We start from the raw sequence: 19,542 nt of genomic DNA on the forward strand, positions 1-19,542 counted from the left end.
CCCATCACAGCAGAGATGGCCAGAGGAAGCCAGGACAGGGGAGTCTGGCTCTGCTCATCGCCTCCACCACTTAGAGTCCTTGGTGCTACGATGATGGGAACGGGCCGCGCCCAGCGTCCCAGGGGCGCTCCGAGGGTCCTGACTCACTGAGGACTTCCACGTGGTAGTTCTTCATGGCCTCCCCCAGCTCATTGGTGACTACGCAGGTGTACTGGCCGGCGTGCTCCTTCTGGGCATTCAGGATCTGCAGCCCCTGGGTCCCTGCTCGGGGCAGTGGCAGGCTCAGCCCACAGTGCAGCCTATATGAACTCAGGCCCCTGGCCCCAGCCCAGTGACTGGCCACCTGTTGTGTCACTGCCCTTGCAGCTGAGCGCATCACCTGGGAGCAGCTGGATGTTCTTGGAGGCCTGAAAGGGGGCCCCGTCCTTCATCCAGGTGATGTTGGGGACAGGGAAGGCCAACGCCTCGCAGATGAGAGAAATGGGGTTGTTGACGGTCACGGTCACCTCCTCGTCGGCGCTGTCCTCACTCACTCCCAGGATGGTGGGGACCACTGTGGCGGGCAGACGGAAAGAGCCTCAGGAACACAGAGCTCCAGTCCCAAGGAGCAAGAAAGCCCCGGAACCTGCTCCTCGGCCTCTGACTTCTCTGCCCTGGTTGCCACAGCCTTCCCAGGTCTGCCTTCCCAGGTCAGCCTTCCCAGGTTAGCGCCCCTTCATGGGTTGGGGAGAGGGGTGGGGCTTTGGCTCTTGCTGGGACCTCTGCTTTCAAAGTCTTTTAAGAAGGTGATGGTCAGCATCCTGCTGAAGCCTCCCCTGTTAGCACAAACATCTTAACAAACAGGGTTTCCCAAACAGCTTGGGTTCTCCATTCTTCCAGGTTCACAAGAAAGCCCCCAGCGCCCCGCCCATTGGAGACAGATGTCGTAGGTGTAAACCCACCACACTGGACCCCAGCATGAGGCATACGTCCTCTCAGAGACTCAAGAGTGTTATGGGTGATGTGGGAACAAGCACACCTCCCATCTCCCAGGGTCATTGGACCAATCAAGCCCACTCGACTGTCCCGGGATGTAAATTCTGCTGATACAAGTGCACTGATGGGGATGGCTGCCCTCCTACGTGCAAGAGTGGCTTAGAGAGCAGCGTGCATCTGTAAGGAGCCTCTGGCTTGGTTCTCCTTCCCTCCAGCACCTACAATGACCGTGCAGGCCCCAGACGTACCCAGGACGCTCAGCTGGATGTGTTTGGTCTTCTCCCCGACGGCGTTGGCTGCGATGCAGGAGTAGTGGCCGGCACTGGACAGGTTGGCCTGAAGCACCTGCAGCAGGGATCCATCTGGAGAGATGTGGTGGGCGTCTCCACCCACCAGGAGCTGGCCGTCTTTGAACCATGTCACTGTGGGCTGGGGCACGCCTGCAGCAGAGGACATAGGACATACCTCAGCAGGAAGTCCCCGGACAGGGAGGGATTTGGGCTTTTCCATCTTGGCCACAGGTCCTGCATGGTACAGTACAGCAGAAACAGAAGCAGCCACCAGGCCCAGCCTAGACCCTTCTTGTGATTTGATTGCATTTTTCTCTACTGAAGAGTGGACAGACATGGCTTTGTATGAACAGGCCAAAGCGCAAGCTATTCTTTCTATCCACTTATTCATCAACCGTTCTATCTACCCTTCCAATGTTCCCTCCATCCATTTGCCTGCTCATCCGCACACCACCCATCCATCCATCTGTCCATCCATTGCCTATCAGCCACCTATCTACTCATCTGTCCATCTATCCACCCATCACCTATCCATCGATCCATTTACTCCCCTATTCGTTTTATTCACCACTTATCTACCAGCCCACCCATCCTTTAGCCCACCAGCATCTACGAAGCACTGGGAAGCTATGGGAATGGCCTGAGGGGATAGCCATGGGCTGCCCATGCAAGTCCCTGGAAATCAACCTCTGTAATCAGGGGAGGGTGGGAAAGCATATTTGAGGCAGAGGGACAGCAGGTGCGAAGATGCACAGAGAGATGGAATGAAGTCAAGCTCAAGGGGTCTTCACTGGGGAGCAGTGGGGTTGGGACAGGTGTGCTGAGTCCCCAGAAGCCACCTTCCCATCCCCTCTGCACTGTATAGCTCTTACCTGTGGCATTGCACATCAGGTGGGCAGGTTGTCCCTCGGGGACCCTGATGACATCCTCCTGACCCTCGTTCTCAATACTGGGAGGAACTGGGGAAGCAGGGAGGCAAATGGCTGTTGACGAGGGCTGCTCCCTCAAGCTGCACTGTCAGGGAGCGGGGAACCGAGTCGGGGGGTGGGGCCTCTTGTCAGTTTTCCATGTCATGAGTGGGAGGCAGTTGCAGGGGGTCTTGAAAATTATCTTCCTTCTGTCTGGGTGAGTCTGTATTGTTTCTGGAAAGTTCTATGGCAGCCACAGAACTGAGGTTTCTGATGGAGAGAAGTCATGACCTTCCCCTCCCCCCATGTGCTAGCCCTGTCCCCAGGGGGCTGCCAGGCAGGAGGAGGGGGTCTCCCAGGGCTCCCCTGAGAAGGGGTTGCAACACACCCAGCACTTCCACGCTGAAGTTCCTCCGGGCCTCCCCTGCCTCGTTGCTGGCCAGGCACGAGTACAGGCCTCGGTGTTGCTCCTGTGCCTGAGTCACCTTCAGCATCCAGCCACCTGGAGATGGAGTGGTCCAGGCTAGTTGAGCCCAGGCTTCCTGCCGCTTGGCAGAGGGGTGCAGTGGGCACGTGTGTAACTGATGTGTGCACATCTGCCTCTCGCGTGGGACTCCACGGCTCAGATGGGGAAACAAACTAATAGTGCTTCAACATGAGACAAGCCCGCAGTGAACGCGGGGGCGCTGCCTTAGCAAGGACGATCCAGGGCCTCGCTGGCTCTCGGGACTCGCAGGGTTTGAAGGGGCAGTGGTGGGCAAGGCAGTCACGCCCAGTTCAGACCCCCCACTTTGCTCTGACCGTCAAAATTCTTCTTCCCCAGGGACCTCTTGGGGTGAATCATACCCCCCTCCCGAAGAACTCAGGGTCCCCCAAGACCAGTTTGTGGCGTGTACGCAGGACACATGCCCTCACTCCTCTTCCTGCTCCCAGGGTACATATCGCCAGCCGATCGCCACTCTCCTGCCCGCTCGGCCCAAATGAATCTGCACCTGCACCTGGCACCCCCTAGTGAGGGCTCAGAAATGACAGCCAAGGGGACATGCATCTGCCATTCTACCACAGGCTGTGAGAACTGCTGATGAGGGGAGGGCCTCGGAGGGTTTGCAAGATCAGAATGGGACACTGCCCCCTGGGTCTCACGTTTTCCCATGTGGTGACCAGCAAGAACCATTACAAGCCCCTTTTGTGGGAGGAAGATTATTTGAGCAAGCTGCTCAGGTCAGCATCTCCCAAAGTTTCTTCACTGTTCCGTGTACAAACGCCAAGGACACTTCATGGTGCAGGACATCTCAGAAGCGTTGGGAAGCCTTTTCCAAATTTACTTAAATCCATTTCCTATCCCCCACCCCCACCCAGGAGCACCTCTCCTGGTCAGCGTTTGCTGTTGGACATGGACGTGTAATGCACAGGGCCCAGGACCCTGGCTGTCACCTCACCTGCCAGGAGGTAGGTGTCCTCCCCAGGCCTGAGGAGCTCCTCCTCTCGGAACCAGCGCACCACAGGGGGTGGGATCCCAGTGGCTTCACACAGCAGCGTCAGAGGACTGTGCAAGGCTGCGGTGACGTTGGTTAGAGGGTCTGCGTCCCCGCCGAGCTCCGGTGGCACTGGGTAGCGGGAAGCGCCTGCGGTCAGGAGCTGTGTATTCCCTCCTTGTCCCCTGCCAGCGGGGGCCCTCCTGGGACCCGCAGCCCTCCCCCAACCCCCAGGGGAGAGCAGCTCAGACGCCAAGCAGGAAGACCAGACAAAACTGCTCCCACCGAAACTGCCACCCCAAGAAGGAGCAGGAGGCGACCAGAGGCTGTGTCTGGAAGTTGGGCAGACATGCAAGCTTTGGTTTCCCTAACCTCTGAGAAGTGCTTAGCCCGGTGTCCGGGTGGAGCAACTGTGGAGTGGAGGGCCCAGACACGCCTCCTGCTAAGTCCCCGATAAGCCCCGCCCACCCTTCCCACCACCTCTCTCCTGCATCCCCGGCCTCCACCTTGCTTAGAATAGGCACTCAGTGGATGGTTGGCAAGAACAAGGTTGCTCCAGCCCTGCTCCCATGGGAACTCTATAGACACCTAACTCCCTCCTAGTGTTCACATTTCTACTTAGAGGCCACCTCCTCCAACAGGCTGCCCTGATTTTCCACGACAGTGTTCGAGGTCACCCTAGCCTTGCAGACCGATCTGAAATCATGTCACCAGCCCTGAAGGATAGAGACTGCCAGGAACACACAGGGTGTGTGTGTGGGGGGCAATCGGGGCTATGTGGGAGCAGTCCTGAGTTTGAGAGCAGCATTGGTAACTTCCCCTACCAGTGGCCCCCCTCAGACACCCAGGGAAAAGGACGTGTGACCCCAAGAGCACAGCCCCAGGGCAGCAGCTGGAGGCTGAACCGACAGGTTGCTGCTGAGCCCTACCTAGCACAGACAGTGCAAACCTCCTCTCGGCCCGCCCAGCCGCGTTCTCAGCCACGCAGCTGTAGTGCCCAGCATGGGTGACTTGTGCCCGCTCCAGGTGCAGGCTCTGGCCCCCGTGCTGGAGACGCAGGCCGTGCTCCGCCCCCACGGGCCGACCGTCTCGCTCCCACGTGACCGTGGGTGGGGGTTTCCCGGTGGTGTTGCATTCCAGCGCGGTCTCCCCGTCCTGGACCACGGAGACCTGCGTGTGCAGCTCCTGGGGGACAGCGATCCGAGGTGGAACTGGGCAGGGAAGGACAAGTGTCGGGGAAAGGGGCTGGGACTGTGGGCATCAGGCTCTGCCCAGGCGCCCAGCACTGGGTGGGTGCATCCCACAGAGCCCTCTGTCCCAGGCCACTCGCTGACTGGGTAACTTCGGCTAGGTGACCCCACCTCTCTGGGCCTTTCCCCAGGCGATAGCAGAAGTTCCCGCTCCTGTCCCCAGGCTGGGAATCCGGGGCCTCGGCCTGGATGTGGATGAGGACTGTTCCCGTGCGGAATTGACTGTTTTTCAGTCTTATTCCTCAGCCCAAATTTTACAAGGATAAGGTAGTGAATCTGTCACCACAGGGTTAGCAGGTTAGCAGAAATCTAATTTTCCATTAGATACAAGGCACTCCAAAAGTTCATGGAAAAGTGAATTTAGAAGTTTTAGCCTGGGGGCCAGCAGGATGGTTCAATTGGCTAATCCTGCTGCAAGTGCCAGCATCCCACAGGGGTGGTGGTTCATATCCCAGCTCCCCCACTTCCCATCCATCCATGCTTGTGGCCTGAGAAAGCAGCTGAGGAAGGCTCAAAGTCTTGGGATGCTGCACCCACGTGAGAGACCCAGACTCTGCTCCCGGCTACAGATCGGCTCAGCTTGGGCCACTGTAGCCTTTGAGCGAGTAAACCAGGGGATGGAAGATGTTTTCTCACTATAAACCTTTCTTTCCAATAAAAACAAATAAATCTTTAAAAAAAAAGTTTCAGCACAAAAAATTGAAATCTAGATGCGTGCTCCCCTAACCCACACTCTCCATGAACTTACTGCAGTCCCTGCTTAGGGATGGATTTTGATTTACCATTTAGCAAAATGAACTGACTTGTTTCATTCCTATGGACTTTCTGCAGTACCTTCGTCTAAGTGTCTCCCGTCTCTACACCTTTGGGGACACCAGACTCCCACCCTGCTCAGAGGAGCAGCGTGAAGAAGCTGATGGGAAGGGCAGTTTGGAAAGCAGGTGCCCCACCCACTTCTCCTGTCCTGGCTCGGATTCCGGGATGGGATCTGTTTGGCTAGCACCCCCCCCCCGCCCCGCCCTGCCTTGCCTGCCCTTCTGGTCCCAGCCCAGCTTACCGTTCACTTCCACCCGCAGGTTCTGGCTGCTGTTCCCGGCCACGTTACTGCACTCACAGGTGTAGGTTCCCTCCTGGTCTGGCTGAGCCTGCCCCAGGTACAGCAGCCTCCCCACGACAGACACCTGCTTGAGACCAGGCCCCTGCCCTGGCAGTGGTTGACCTGGGAGCAGCGAGAAGAAGCCCCTGGTTGGTCCAGGGCCCTGCAAGGACTCAAGGTCCTTCCACCCAGAGTGTGAGTCCTCCTACCCATTCCTTTCAGTTCCTGTTCAGCCACCTCCTCCAGGAAGCCTTCCCTGAGTGCACATCTGATCCTGGCACCCTCTGAGCTCTTACTCCACCTCACCCCACCTTCACCCTTTGCCTTTTCCTCATCTCAGACCTGTCTGCAGGTGCACCTCAGGAATCCCACCCTGCCCTGGGGGCCTCCAGCATGAGCCCTGCCTCACTATCTCCCAAGGAGTCCCCTCCCCCTGGCCTGGGTCTCGGTGATGGCTGCTGAATGGCCGAGCACTCTGCCCCACAAAGCGGTCTTGGGAACACCTGGCAGCAAGACAGCACCGTGGGAGGGGAGGGTTCAGCCACACCTGGCTCCTGCACCTGCTTGCCAAGGAGCAGAGCAGCAGCGGCACCTACGCTGAGTCACTGACCCACTCTGGCCGGTTGTCTGACTACTCAAGCAAGGGGGCTGCTGTGCTGTGCCCACTGCTGTGTTCCCGGTGCTTCTGTAAGCAGCACCCTCCCCCCTGGGGCCACGAGCCCACCTGTCTGGGCTGGACTCCAGCGTGAGGGCAGAGTCTTACCATCCTTCCTCCAGGAGATCTTGGGGAAGGGGACACCCCGACACTCGCAGGACAGCCTGGCGGGGTGTCCCTCACTCACTGTCAGGGTGTGGGGCTCTCGGGAGGGGAACGCTGGAGCCACTGAGTCAGAGCAGAGGAGGGGGCGGTAAGAATAGAGTGGGGTCCCCAATCCTGGCCGAGACAGGGGACCCTGGGCAGGGCCATGCAGTCTCCGGAGAGCTCACCCCAGACGTTCAGGTTGTAGTGCCTCTGCGAGCGGCCCGCCTGGTTCAGAGCCTCACAGGTATAGCGGCCTGCGTCCCTGACCTGTGCTGCGTCCACCTGGGCGAGAGAAAAAGCAGCTCTCCTGGGGGTGGCACAGAGACGGGGTTGTCCAGGTCAAGCAGCCGGGAACCCCGTGTTTTCCCTAGCATGGCTGAGCTCCAGGAATATGGGGCGCTAAAAGTACCTCCCGCCTGATCACAGCACCAGAAGTTTCCAAAAGGCAGCACCTGCCGTGGGCCTGGCACAGAACAGCAGCAGGGTTGGCTCTGCCGGCCTCTCTAACAACCCAGGCCTGCCTGCAGGGGTGGCCACGTGAGTGGGTCAGTACCATGCCCACCTTTGGCCTGTCCCAGGAGCAAAGGCCAGAGGAGAGAGTGGAGCGGGGACAGACAGAGGGATGTTGGGGTCAGATTGAGACACAGTGGGGAAGGGGTTGGGCTGGGGTTTTGGCAGCTGAAGGGAATTCAATCAGGAATAATCACATCAAAAGGTCCAGAGGAGCAGGGGAGGAGCAGGTGCTGGGCTGTTGGCAAGGGCCCAGGGAGGGCTTGCAGTTCACGGGCTGAACGCTTGTGGGCATAGTACAGGCCCCGCTCTGCCCATGGCAGCTCTGCTCTACGCGGGGCCCTGAGCCAGCTCACCTGCAACAGGGCGCCATCTTCCAGGAGGCGGACGCCAGGACGTGGCACCAGCGGCCGCCCATCCTTCCACCAGCTCAGCACTGGTGGGGGCACGGCGTGGCTCCGGCATGCCAGCGCCACCGCCTCACCAGCCACAACCGACACGTTCAGCTCTTCTCCCAGGATGCTTGGGGGCACTGCGGGAAGAGGCGAGGGTCAATCTCATGCTTCTAGCAGCCGGAACAGACACTAGAGGTGAGGAATTGCCTTTAAGGGGGGCCCCACCTCGTCCCACCCCTCACTGCTTCCACAGCCCTGCTTCAAAAGGGGATTCAGGCACCAGCCCGCAGGACTGGGGCTGTGGGGACAGGGAGCTGGGGAAATCTCAGAATTTGGTCTTGAAGAGTTTGGGAGCCAAACACTATCTCAAAAAACAGGTTTTAAAACATGTGTTTATTTGCTTGAGAGACGGAAAGCTCCCACCTGTCAGGTCACTTCCTAAAGGCCCCCACAGCATGAGGCTGAGTGATACCGAAGCCAGAAGCTGGCAACCTCGTCCGCGTCTCCTACGTGGGCGGCAAGCACCCAGGTCCTTGAGCTGTTGCCACCTGCTGCCCCCTGGGTGTGCACAGGCAGGGCGCTGGCATCGAGGCTCAGTCAGACCTCAATTCCAGGCCCTCTATTACAGGATGTGGGTGTCCCATCTCAAGGGGGGAACCATTCCACTAGGCTCAAGGCTCACCCTTGAAAAATGTTATTGTTTTTTAAAAAAGCGTAAAGCAGGTCCCAGAACCACACACATGACATATACACACGCACACGCATGTGCACAAATGCACACGTATGTATACAGCTTGGCATTAAAGAATGCAAGGTTGGGGACAGTCACTTAGCCTAGGAGTTAGGACGCCAGTTATGGCGCCAGCCCTCGGCATGTACTGGAGTGTCTTGGTTCAACTCAATTCTTCCAGCTTCCTGCTAGGGCACACCCTGGGAGGCAGTGGATGAAGGCTCAAGGACTCAACTCCCTGGCTCCCACCTAGGAGACCTGGATGGAGTTCTTGGGTCCTGACATCAGCCGTAGCCCAGCCCTGGCCATTGCAGGGACATGAATGGGTACGCCCAATGGCGTACATGAGTGGATGGGAGCTCTGTCTGTCTTCTTGTTTCTTCTTAAATAAGTTTAAAATAAGTCACAGTAGAAAGAACATACGGTCAGGTCGGAGTACGCTATGTTCTGCCTCTTGCATCTCAGAGATGTTATTTAGCTTCCCTTGGCCTCCGTTTCACCAATGTGAGATGTCCCCTCCCCACGGGACCACACAACCCGGGGGGAGCACGTGGGCACAGGATGCCTGCCTGCCTGACTGGGACTCCAGCAAAGGGCAGCCTGGCCCTCTGCCTTTCACACAGTTTTCTCGTTCCTCCCGGAGCCCACAGAAACCCCCACCACATGTGTCACACACCTAGCAACTCCCCAGGACCACTTTGCAGGAGGCACATCATCACCCCCACCCAGAGTCACAGGTGGACAAGCTGTTACAGAGCAAGGAGTGGCAGAGGTGGGAGTCAGACTCCAGGTGTCTGATAGGCAAGCCTGGGCGCTAACCACCACACTGCACCACCACCTAGAATCCACAGGGGCTTGACCTGATAGGCAAGCCTGGGCCCTAACCACCACACTGCACCACCACCTAGAATCCACAGGGGCTTGACCTGAGAGAGCACCGGGCCTCCCTGACTCTTGGCTGGGGGCTCCTTCCTTGTCTCCCCCTGAACATGGTGCTCCCAGCCAAGCAGGACCACCCCCAGGCCAGGCTGTCCCCTTGCTCGGGGACAGACCTGAGGCTACCTGACTCCTGCCTGAAGACAGCCATCATCTCAGGACACTTCCTCCATCTGTCCACCCTCTCTTGGTGTGGAAATTCCCCTCCCCTCCGCCCCCCACCTTGCAGTAGCCGCCGTAACCCACACGGCCTTCCCTCCTGACACTCACCGTGGACTTGCAGGTCGACGTCCCGCCGATCCTCACCCACGGCGCTCACTGCCACGCAGGAGTAACTGCCAGAGTCAGAGGTCCGGGCACTGGCCAAGGTGAGGACTCGGCCTCCAGGGAAGACCTGTGGCACCAAGGAAAGCCCCCCCCTCACTTAGGTCAAACGTCCAATGTAATACAACACAGCTCCCCCATGATGCAGGGAAATCATGAGCTGGCCAGGATGGGACCTGCTGCTGGCTGGTCCCCAAAAACACTACACCATCTCCACCGGGCCAGTGAACAGAGCAATGTGGCCAGCCCAAACAGACATGGGCCTTGGGGTGAAATGGACTACATATTTCACTGAGGGGGCACCAAAAATAAGAATGCAAAAATGTCTCATTAATTGTTTCATTGATTGTGTGGTGGTTATGCTGGATTAACTGGCATGCAGTACTGAACGGATTTTTGCCACTTCCCTTCACTCACTTGCATGTGGCTATAACATTCCTGGCTGAACTGAACCCAGAAGGCCCCTCCCTCCCTCCCTTCCTTCCTAGGCCATTTCTTGCTTCTCCCTCACCCTTAGCTCCCAAGCTCTGACCTCTGCTCCCAGCACACCTGTAGGAGGTGCCTGGGAGGTGAGCCAGGGCCACACAGCCCAGCTGACCTGAAGGCCAGGAGTCCCTGCAGTGGACACGGGGTTTCCATCCTTCAGCCACATCAGCGTGGGTTTGGGGGCACCTGTGGCATCGCAGGTCAGCCGCACAGGGGCGTTGAGCAGCACAGGACCTGGCAGGCTGGGTGGCAGCGTGATTCGCGGGGGCACTGCGGGGTGGGAGGGGACAGGACATAGGCTGAACCCCAGCTGGTCAAGTAGGTGAGACCCCTGACTGGGGAGGACCTCCAGAGCATACAGAGAGCCAGGCGTGGGAACAGCTTATCCTGACACTTCACAGGCTGCTCCTGTCCTCTGCTCCCTCGAGGCTTGGGGAACTGAGGCCCAGAGAGGGACAGCTGCCTGCCCAGCGTGGGCCAGCGAGGAAGCAACCAACGTAGTGCTTGAATTTCAGCCTCGAGTCAGCCAGAGACCAGTTATTACGGGGAGAGGAGGAGAGGGAAGGCCATGGGCCCTCCCAGCTCAGAAGATTCCATAACCTCACAGACAGACCCTGTTGAGCAGGAAGTGACCAGAAGGGGGCACCAGCCATGAGGTCTGGAGTCCCAGGCCCCTGTGCAGCTGCCCCTCACTTTCCTATGGCCCACTCGGCCACCAGCAGTGTTCTGCACACCTCCTTCTGTAAACTCCAGGCCCCCAGCCCCCTGCCAGTCTCTCTAAGTCCCCGCGTCTCTTAGTGGGGGTCTCAGCTCAGGGCTACAAGCATCTAAGATGGCTCCTGGGCTCCCCAGGCTGACTCAGCACTCCAGTTAGAGGCACTCGGTTGTATCTCTTGTTTACTAGCTCCTTGCACAGTTTCAGGAAGTCACATTTTAGAGTATGACCCCAGACTAAGTGCTTCTGCCACTGTCTTATTCAGGACTGTAACTAGCCCATGGTATGCCCTGGAGCAGGCACTCAGTAAGTGTAGTTGGAAAGAAGATGGATATTTAGAGAGCTGGGGGGTTCACGGGTAGGTCGATGGTTAGTGGTTGGGTGGTTGGATGGATAGACAGGTAGATGGGCTAGATAAGTGGGTGAGGGGTGAACAGGATAATGGGCTGGACATGTGATTGGATCAATCAACAAACATTAGTAGTTGGATGTTTGCATATGTGGAATGATGAATGGAAGCAGCAACAGTTGGAAGGATAGATAGATGGATGGACAGGTAGATGAATGAGAGTATGTGAACAGAAATTGGAATGGACAGATGACTGCACCAATTTATAGGTAGCTGGATTCTGCACATGTGGATGGATGGATGGATGGATGGATGGATGGATGGATGGATCAATGGATCGATGGATGGATAGATGAATAGTTAGATGGATGGATAGATGAATAGTTAGATGGATGGATAGTTGGATGGCTGGATCCAATGGATAGTTGATGTTTCCACATATGGCTGGAAGGATGAACATGTACATGGATGGTTGGATGAGTGACAAATGGATAGAAGAACAGATGGATGACTGGATGGCTGGATAGCTAGACAGGAGGAAAGATGGGTGGGTGGGTGATAGACTAACAAACGAGTGGGAAGATGCGTTTTGTGACCAAGGCTCCCTGCACCCCCAAGGCAGCTCACCATTGACACGCAGGCCGTACTGCAGCTCTGTGCTGCCTGCCACATTAGATGCCACACAGCGGTAGCTCCCAGCATCCGAAAGACGGGTTCGCTCGATGCGGAGAACTCTCCCGTCAGCTGACACTGTCACACCTGGCCAGGCAGAGATTGGCCGGCGGCCCTTGAACCAGGAGACATCTGGGGAAGGAAGAGAGATGCCAATGGTTCCTACTAGACTCAAACTGTGCTGGGAGAGAAGGTAGCCAAGAGAAGCTTCCAGAGCAGCCATACAGCATGTCTTCTGTTCTGGAAAAAGCCAGAGTTCTCTAGCAAGGGGAGGCACAATGTGAACAGGGCCAGTGCTGAGACAGGACCAGGAGTAGTGAGGAAGCCTGCAGGTGCAGGCTGCAGTAACCAAGGCAAGGGGCAGTCCAGTCCGGCCGGCTCCCATTGCCCCCTGCCCCAGACCTAGAGGACAGGAGTCACTCCAAAGAGCAGCCACAGGTCACTGGCACTGCTAGTAGCTTCCTCAAGACCTGTCAGATCCACTCCAGAACTTACCAATGGAACCTTGGGGGAGGGGCTAACTCCCCCAGGCCAAAGGTGCAGGAGACAGGCCTTCCTCAGGATTCCCTAAGCCCCACGCCAACATCCCTTCTCCTCACTGTTGCTCTTGAAAACAGCTCCAAGCAGACACTCCTTGGAGGGCCTGACCCCTGCCCGCCCTGGGAAGCCCCGGGACTTAACAAATGCCAATAGAAGCCCCATGGCATTGGCTCAGCTGCCAGCACAAAGCTCTGGGCCTTGGCCTTCTCGGAATAAAGAGAAGGGATGAAGAGAGCAAGAGCTTGGGCCTGCTGGCTTCTCCCCGTCACCAACCTACCCCCACGGGCAGAGCAGGGCCTGGGGTGCTCCGCCTCCTCACGAGATGGGGAACTGGGGCTGACAGGGGAAGGGGTCTTACCAGGCGGGGGCACGCCTGAAGCTAGACACTCCAAGGTCACCGAAGTGTTCTCCAGCACGGCCTTGTTAAGTGGGCCTGGTTCAATGTTGGGGGGCACTGGAAGGGAGATGAGGAGAGGCACAGTTTGGGGGGTGGATGGGTGATGCTCTGGGCAGCTCTAATTCTAGTCATTCACTATACACACCTCCACCCCACCCAGTCCTCCCAAAATATCCTGGGCAACAAGGACCCAGGAAGTTCACCCCTGGAACCAAAGCCAAGAACACAGGTTCACCCAGGAAGAGCTTCATAGGTGCAACAGGAAGAGGAAAGAGACTCTCGGCATCAGAAACAGCAATGAGAAAGGGGTGCAATTAAAACATGGACAGGGAGGCATGACCGGGGGCAGGGCCCGCCCCGGGAGACGCTGCTGGAAACCACACAGCCACACTCTAGGCTTCCTAAGCACACACAGCCACACACAGCAGCCCCAGAAGTCCCCAGGGGTCCCCTGCACGCCGCAACCTCCTCCTTACCCAACACCTTCAGCACCACATCCCTCCTGCTCTCCCCAGCCAGGTTGGTAGCAGCACAGGTGTAGACGCCTTCATCCCGCAGGTCTGCTTTCTCAATCTGGCAGGGGCAGGAGGCGAGAGTGAGTGCTGCAGCAGGGCAACTAAAGGACCCAGGGCTGGAGGGCAGAGTGATGACGGGACGGGGTGAGTGACCGAGCCTGCGCTGACCCCATGGCCAGATCCAGTGAGGCACAGGAATTAATTTGGCCAACACCAACTCTACAGGGTCACGCTGATCTCCGCCCCACCTCCCCATTTGCTCCCTCTTAGCGCTGGAACTCCTGGGACTTGGCATAGGCCACAGGCTGCCTCCCTCTTGGCACCGGTACTCCAGCTGAGCATCCCCCAGCTGATGGAACTCCATAACCATCCAGCCCCCAGGCCACCAAAACCCTGCTCAGGGCTCCAAGATACCTGTCAGCCCCGGGCCCAGTACGTACCTGCAGGCTTCCCCCCGAGGTTGCCAGGACCACCCCATCCTTCCACCAACGGAGGGTTGGAGTGGGCACTCCAGCCCCCACACACTGGAGGGTCACAGGCTGCAGGAAGGGAGCTGTGATGTTCTCACCTCCAATGACGTCAACTGTCGGGAGCTCTGGAGAGTGGGAAAGCGGGTTGGGCCCAGATCAGAGCCACAAGGCCCCTTAGGGTTTGGGGGGTTAGGAAGCGGCCTTATAGGGCTGAGAGCAGTAGCTTCCTTCCGTTCTAATCACCCTTCCCCTCCCCTCCCCTCCCTTAAGCACTGGATCTAGAGGCTAAGAGTCAGTAGAACAGGTTCTCCTTTGAAAGTTCTCCATCCATCAACCCACTGACTTACCTATCTACCCACCTGCCTACCCATCCATCAACCTACCCATTTATCTACCCACCCACCCATCAACCTACCCATTTATCTACCCACCCATCCATCTATAAGTGAGTTGAGAATCTACCCTGTGCCCAGAACTGTCCTAGGCCCCCAGTCAGCAGGTGTTCACCACGCTGTCCTCTCAGAGGCCACAGAACTGGACAGCAGGAGATACAGAGGCAAGCAATCTCACTACGGTTAGTGGTAGGCTATGGCCACAAGGCTGAGCAGGCAGATTAGAAACACAATGGAATCCAAAACAAGGAGCAGCAAAGCAGGTGAACGGGAAGAAGAATGTTCCGGAAGAGGAAACAGCTGATGCAGACTTGGAGGTGACAGCGGGTCTGTGCTGCCATAATTAAAGAACTGAACAAAACTGAGCATGATCAGTGTGAAGAGAGGGCTGGGGAGGAGAGCAAGAGCCCAGGGTCTGGGTAGGACAGACCACAAGCGTGACAAACCACTGATCCATCCTCTCCCACTTCTCCCTGGGGACTGGGGACAGCCAGGCCACAGAGAGGACCAGCCCCGTGCCGTTCCCGGGCCTGGCCTGGCTTCTGGTTCCACCCATCCCTGGCTTCCCAGGTAACCCAGGCGCCTGCTCACCATGCACAGACACTTCCACCTCGGCCCCAGCGGTGCCTGCCTCATTGGTGGCGTGGCAGGCGAAGAGGCCTGCGTGACCCAGCTCTACGTGGTCGATGTGCAGCGTGGTCCCCTGAGAGGCCACCTGCACCCCAGGCAGCTCCTGGGCAGGGCGGCCATTCTGCAGCCACCTATGGCCGGCAGGGAGGGGACGGGCCAGCCTGAGACCAGGGAAGGCCAGGCCAGGCGGGGCCTAGCGGCAACCCTGGACACACCCACCCACCCACTTGGCTCTTGCAGCTCCTCCCCCTCCTGAACCCACCCAGCCCTGATACACACAGGGTGGTGGGGCTCCCCCTCCCCACCCTCCACTGCCCCGTACGTACTGGATGGTGGGCATCGGGGAGCCCGAGGCCTGGCAGGGAAGGTCTAGGGGCTGTCCTACGATGGTGGTCACCTGGCCCAGGCCTTCAGCCACCAGGAGCTGCGGGGGCACTGCCGGAAGGACCCGCCATTAGGTGTTTGGAGGCATCGAAGTCTCCAGACTCCTCCCTTCAAGTCTCCCCATCTCCCCATAGGAGGCTCTCCCAGAAGGAAGCCTTCCAAAGTGACCCCAACGTGGGCAGGGGCCGCCTTGGGTCCCCTCACCTTGAACATCCAGCCAAACCAGGGCCCATGATGCCCTGTTTTCTCTCCAGCAGCGCCCAGGGACACCCCAGAGTCACAGCTCAAGGACTGTGTGAGGGACCAGAGAGTGCTTACTCACTGCCTATCCCCTACTCCGATGGCTGGCCTGGGGTACCCTGGATCCTGGGGCTCACCCCGCTGGCCCCAAGACAGGGGTGCTGGGGCCCTCCCCGCAGGCCGTATGGGTGTCAGCTCACCCTGCACCTCCACGGAGTACTGCAGCACAGCCTCGCCCGCGGGGCTGCTGGCCAGGCAGCTGTACAGGCCTCCGGACGCTTCCGCGGGACTCTCCAGCCGCAGTGCCACGCCCCCTGGCTCCAGCCATGTCCCGTTGCTCTCAGCCACAGGCAGCCCTTCGTGGTGCCAGGAAAGGCTGGGAGGTGGGTGGCCTCTAGCCACACATTCCAGCACCAGGGGCCTCCCAGCCACGGCCTTCACCACGTATGGCTCTCCAACAGCGCCTTCAATGGTCGGGGGCACTGGGGGAAGAGGAAGGGGCTATTCAGACTTTCTTCCTGCAGCTGACAACTGCCTCTTCTAGGAAGTCTTCCCTGACCCCCTGTCACCCCACCCCCACCAGGGAAGGCACTATTTGTGTCTTCTTTCGGTCCCTTCTAAGCATGCCACGAATACAACCATGGCTTGTACTCTCTAGGTCTCAACATCTGCTGAGCTCAAAGCAAAGGGGCTGCTGGGGCCGGGTTGCTTCTCCTGCTCCCTCCCCGGCCAGAGGCAGCAGGTGGTGGGGAAGACTCAAGCCTGACTCAGGCAGGGATGGCCTAGGGAACAGGATGTGTCACCAAAGCAAAAGGGGGCATCTCCCTCTCTCCCTAGGGAGTGCCCCAAGTAGCTTGAGCTGATGGGGCGATCATGGGGTCGGGGCTGCGGAGACACAGGGCCCCATGGCTGCAATGGGCTTCCCCTGGCCCACTCCCTCACCACTCCTGCTGTGACTCCACTCACCATAAACCTGCAGCCTGGTGGCCTTCTCGGTGATGCCCCTAACGTTGCTGGCTTGGCAGGTATACACCCCTGCATGCGCGGCCTGGACGCTCCTGAGCTGCAGCTGTCGCCCACCCCTGCTATAGATCACGTCGGCGCTGGGGGCCAGCAGGGCGCCATCCTTGAACCAGGCGATGTCAGGGGTGGGCGTCCCCCGGGCCTCGCACAGCAACCTCGCTGAGCGGCCCTCCATGACGGCCACCTGGCCTGTCTCATTGGCGCCCCAGATGGAGGGGGGTGCTGAGGAGAACAGTGGGGTGACACTGATCATGAGCCACCCCCCAAACCTTCCCGAGGTGGCTTGTGCCCTCCCCCGAGTGGCATGCGCACGCTCTAGGGCCATAAGCACCAGTGCACGTGTCCCAGGCTTCTACTGTGAGGCCGGCAAGGCACGGGGCTCAGGGTGTGGGTGGACGTGTGGGAGTGACAAGGCAGGCTTGCTCCTCAATGGGAGGTGCCCAGGGGGTGGGGGAAGTGAGGGGGCGAGCCCCAGGCCCGGACTCAAGGCCCACTCTGCCTCTGACTCACTGGATGACCCGGGCTGGGTCCCATCCCCTCTCTGGGTCTCAGTGTCCCCATCTGTGAAATGAGGGGCAGCTGCAGCTCGGAACGGAGCAGCCCTGACCACCACACCCCCTCCCGCCCTGACCACCACACCTCCTCCGGCCTGACCACCACACCTCCTCCAGCTTGACCACCACACCTCTTCCTGTCCTGACCTCCACACCTCCTCCCGCCCTGACCAGAGCAGCAGAAGGTGTTGCCTGGCGCCTCTGGTCCCTTTCTTGGTCCGGCATTTGCCACCACCACCCTCTTTTTTTTAGAGCTTGGAGCAGGTAGCAGGTGCATGCTGGGGGTGCCCCCGCCCACTTGTGAGCATCTGCAGTGATGCGCTTTGGCCTTCTTCTGCTAAAGCTCCGTGGCCCTGTCTTCCCACCCACGGCAGACAGACCAAACAGCCTTCTGAAGTGTGAAGCAAAGGCCTGATTTAGAGAGGCAGGTCAAGAGACACCCAGCACACGTGGTAGCAGAGGCAGGCAAGTGGGACTGGGGAGAGGCTGGCCCGATGTCCACTGATGCTTCCTGCCTTGGCTGTCTGGACCAGGGGTTCCACAGAGGCCCCGTTTCTGCTCTTTCCCTCCCTCCCCAATGGCAGATGACCCCATGTAAGCAGCTGGAGGCCTGGGAGAGGCTTGGGGGGCTCACAGTGTACTCTGAGCTGGAAGTCCTTGGTCTGCTGGCCGGCTGGGCTGAAGGCCACACACTGGTAGTGGCCCTCATCACCCAGGTGGCTGTTGGTGATCCTGAGGACCTGGCTGTCCTCCTGGGGCTGGACACGAGGGTCTCCGGGGAGGACAGGCCTAGAGAGGTGGTCAAGGCAAAGCTGCTAGTTGGGCCAGGTGCTGGTCAGGCAAGCTGTGCAGACTGGGGTTCACAGCTTGGGACGAGCTGAGCAGTCACAGCCATACAGGGGTGGAAGCAGCCCAGTGCCCACTGACCACAGGATAGTGTGTGGTCAGCATACGGCACAGAATCCTGACACCTGCTCCAACACGAGAGGACCCCAAAAATACAGTGCTGAGTACAGGGACGAGACCCAAAAGGTCATCTATTGTTTCTTCTCCAGAGACAGAAAACAAACCAATGGGTGCCAAGGGTGGGGCGGAGCCAGGGGTGGGGAGGGAGAGTGACTGTCTCATGGGGAAGGGTCTCCTTTGGGAAGCACATGCCAAGGCTATCAACTTCCCCGACTCCCCCAGCCAGCCAGGCCCTGCCCCATGCCATTCTCCTGGTGGTCACTCACTGCCCATCCTTGGTCCACTCCACTTGGGGTGTGGGGACCCCCGAGGTTCGACACTCCAGCTCCACATCCTCCCCAGCCAGGCCCAGCACCTCCTGGGCTGCCCCAGCTCCGAGCACAGAAGGAGGGACTGGGAGGGGAGCGAGAGGAGGGGGCAGAGGGGTCTCAGTCCGTAAGTCCTACTGAGCACAGCAGTCCATGCAGGTCTCCCGCCTGGCGCACCCTTGCCTTCGCCACCTGACTTCCAGGGAAGCTCCCCTGAGCTCCTTTTCACCTTACTGACTCCATCATAAGATAGTCTGAAGTCCACTCTCCTGGGCCCCATCCCCACGGCTCCATGAGGACCAGATCTGGGTCAACCGGGGGGCCTCACTGTGTCCCCGCTCTCTGTAGGCATGCACACGGGAGCTGCGGGGTGCAGGCCTCACTCACCGAGGACACGGAGCTGGAAGTCTTTCTGGGCAAGGCCAGCCTGGTTCTCTGCCCTGCAGGTATAGAGGCCAGCATCGGCCTCCTGGACCTTGGGGAAGTGGAGGCGGTGGCTGCCTGCCTGGGGCATCTGGACAGAGGGAGGGAGTGAACATCCACAGTGAGGAGCTGTCTACTGAGCAAACAGTGCCGTGTGCTCTCTGTCAGGCAGCCCCCCAGGCTTTATCTGCTGCCCGGAAGCCTAGTGCCTTCTCAGATAAACCCACCCTACTTCCCCACCATGCAGTAGGAGTACCCACCCAGAAGGCCCCAGCCCCCATGCTTGGCCTGTCCACTCCAAGGAGGGACACCCACCAGCTGCCCATCTTTGAACCACACAATCTCGGGGGCTGGGGAACCGTTGGCATCACACTCTAGCATCAGGGACTGTCCAGCCATGCCCGACACGTTGGCCTGGCGTCCGTCCTCACGGATGCTGGGAGGCACTTGGGGAACAAGAAGCAGAGATGTTGTCCCATCTCCTGCGCGGTCACACACAGTGCGGTCACACCTGAGCCCATCTCTGGGGCCTGTGCAGACCCCGACTCCTCCCGCTGCTGCCCACTCTCAGGACTTGTCCTGGGAGCCATCTCTGGGGTCCCAGCCCCTGACCTAACCACGAGGCGCCCTGCAGACCTGGGAATGGCCCAGGCAGCCTCACCCTGGGGGCAGCACTCCCAGTATGCCCAGGCTGGTCCCATTCTCTGACACTGGGCAGTGCAGGCTGCCCCACATCCACACCATCCTTAGCACAGCACAGCCTGGGGGGTGGGCGGGCGTCAGAGCC

The 19,542-nt window shown here is 59.0% G+C and overlaps 1 protein-coding gene across 1 annotated transcript in view; it reads right to left on the minus strand.

Annotated features, from left to right (window-relative positions):
• Positions 1-19,542, minus strand: part of HMCN2 (hemicentin 2) — a 120,903-nt gene that overhangs the window by 41,499 nt on the left and 59,862 nt on the right. Inside the window, exons 28-52 of the mRNA XM_041004683.1 lie at positions 19,071-19,201; positions 18,720-18,846; positions 18,291-18,417; positions 17,693-17,847; positions 16,448-16,726; positions 15,682-15,963; positions 15,184-15,292; positions 14,819-14,988; positions 13,806-13,960; positions 13,327-13,423; positions 12,812-12,907; positions 11,869-12,045; positions 10,290-10,447; positions 9,638-9,761; positions 7,663-7,838; positions 6,982-7,078; positions 6,758-6,877; positions 5,956-6,117; positions 4,578-4,859; positions 3,613-3,780; positions 2,562-2,675; positions 2,138-2,224; positions 1,224-1,415; positions 380-553; positions 148-261 (exon numbers count right to left, since the gene is read on the minus strand). Coding sequence (XP_040860617.1) covers positions 148-261; positions 380-553; positions 1,224-1,415; positions 2,138-2,224; positions 2,562-2,675; positions 3,613-3,780; positions 4,578-4,859; positions 5,956-6,117; positions 6,758-6,877; positions 6,982-7,078; positions 7,663-7,838; positions 9,638-9,761; positions 10,290-10,447; positions 11,869-12,045; positions 12,812-12,907; positions 13,327-13,423; positions 13,806-13,960; positions 14,819-14,988; positions 15,184-15,292; positions 15,682-15,963; positions 16,448-16,726; positions 17,693-17,847; positions 18,291-18,417; positions 18,720-18,846; positions 19,071-19,201 — 3,873 coding nt within the window. The remainder of the gene's footprint in view (positions 1-147; positions 262-379; positions 554-1,223; positions 1,416-2,137; positions 2,225-2,561; positions 2,676-3,612; positions 3,781-4,577; positions 4,860-5,955; positions 6,118-6,757; positions 6,878-6,981; positions 7,079-7,662; positions 7,839-9,637; positions 9,762-10,289; positions 10,448-11,868; positions 12,046-12,811; positions 12,908-13,326; positions 13,424-13,805; positions 13,961-14,818; positions 14,989-15,183; positions 15,293-15,681; positions 15,964-16,447; positions 16,727-17,692; positions 17,848-18,290; positions 18,418-18,719; positions 18,847-19,070; positions 19,202-19,542) is intronic.

This window comes from Ochotona curzoniae, unplaced genomic scaffold (genome assembly GCF_017591425.1).
Source record: "Ochotona curzoniae isolate NIBS_2020 unplaced genomic scaffold, NIBS_Ocur_1.0 scaffold_3208, whole genome shotgun sequence".
Classification (NCBI taxonomy): domain Eukaryota; kingdom Metazoa; phylum Chordata; class Mammalia; order Lagomorpha; family Ochotonidae; genus Ochotona; species Ochotona curzoniae.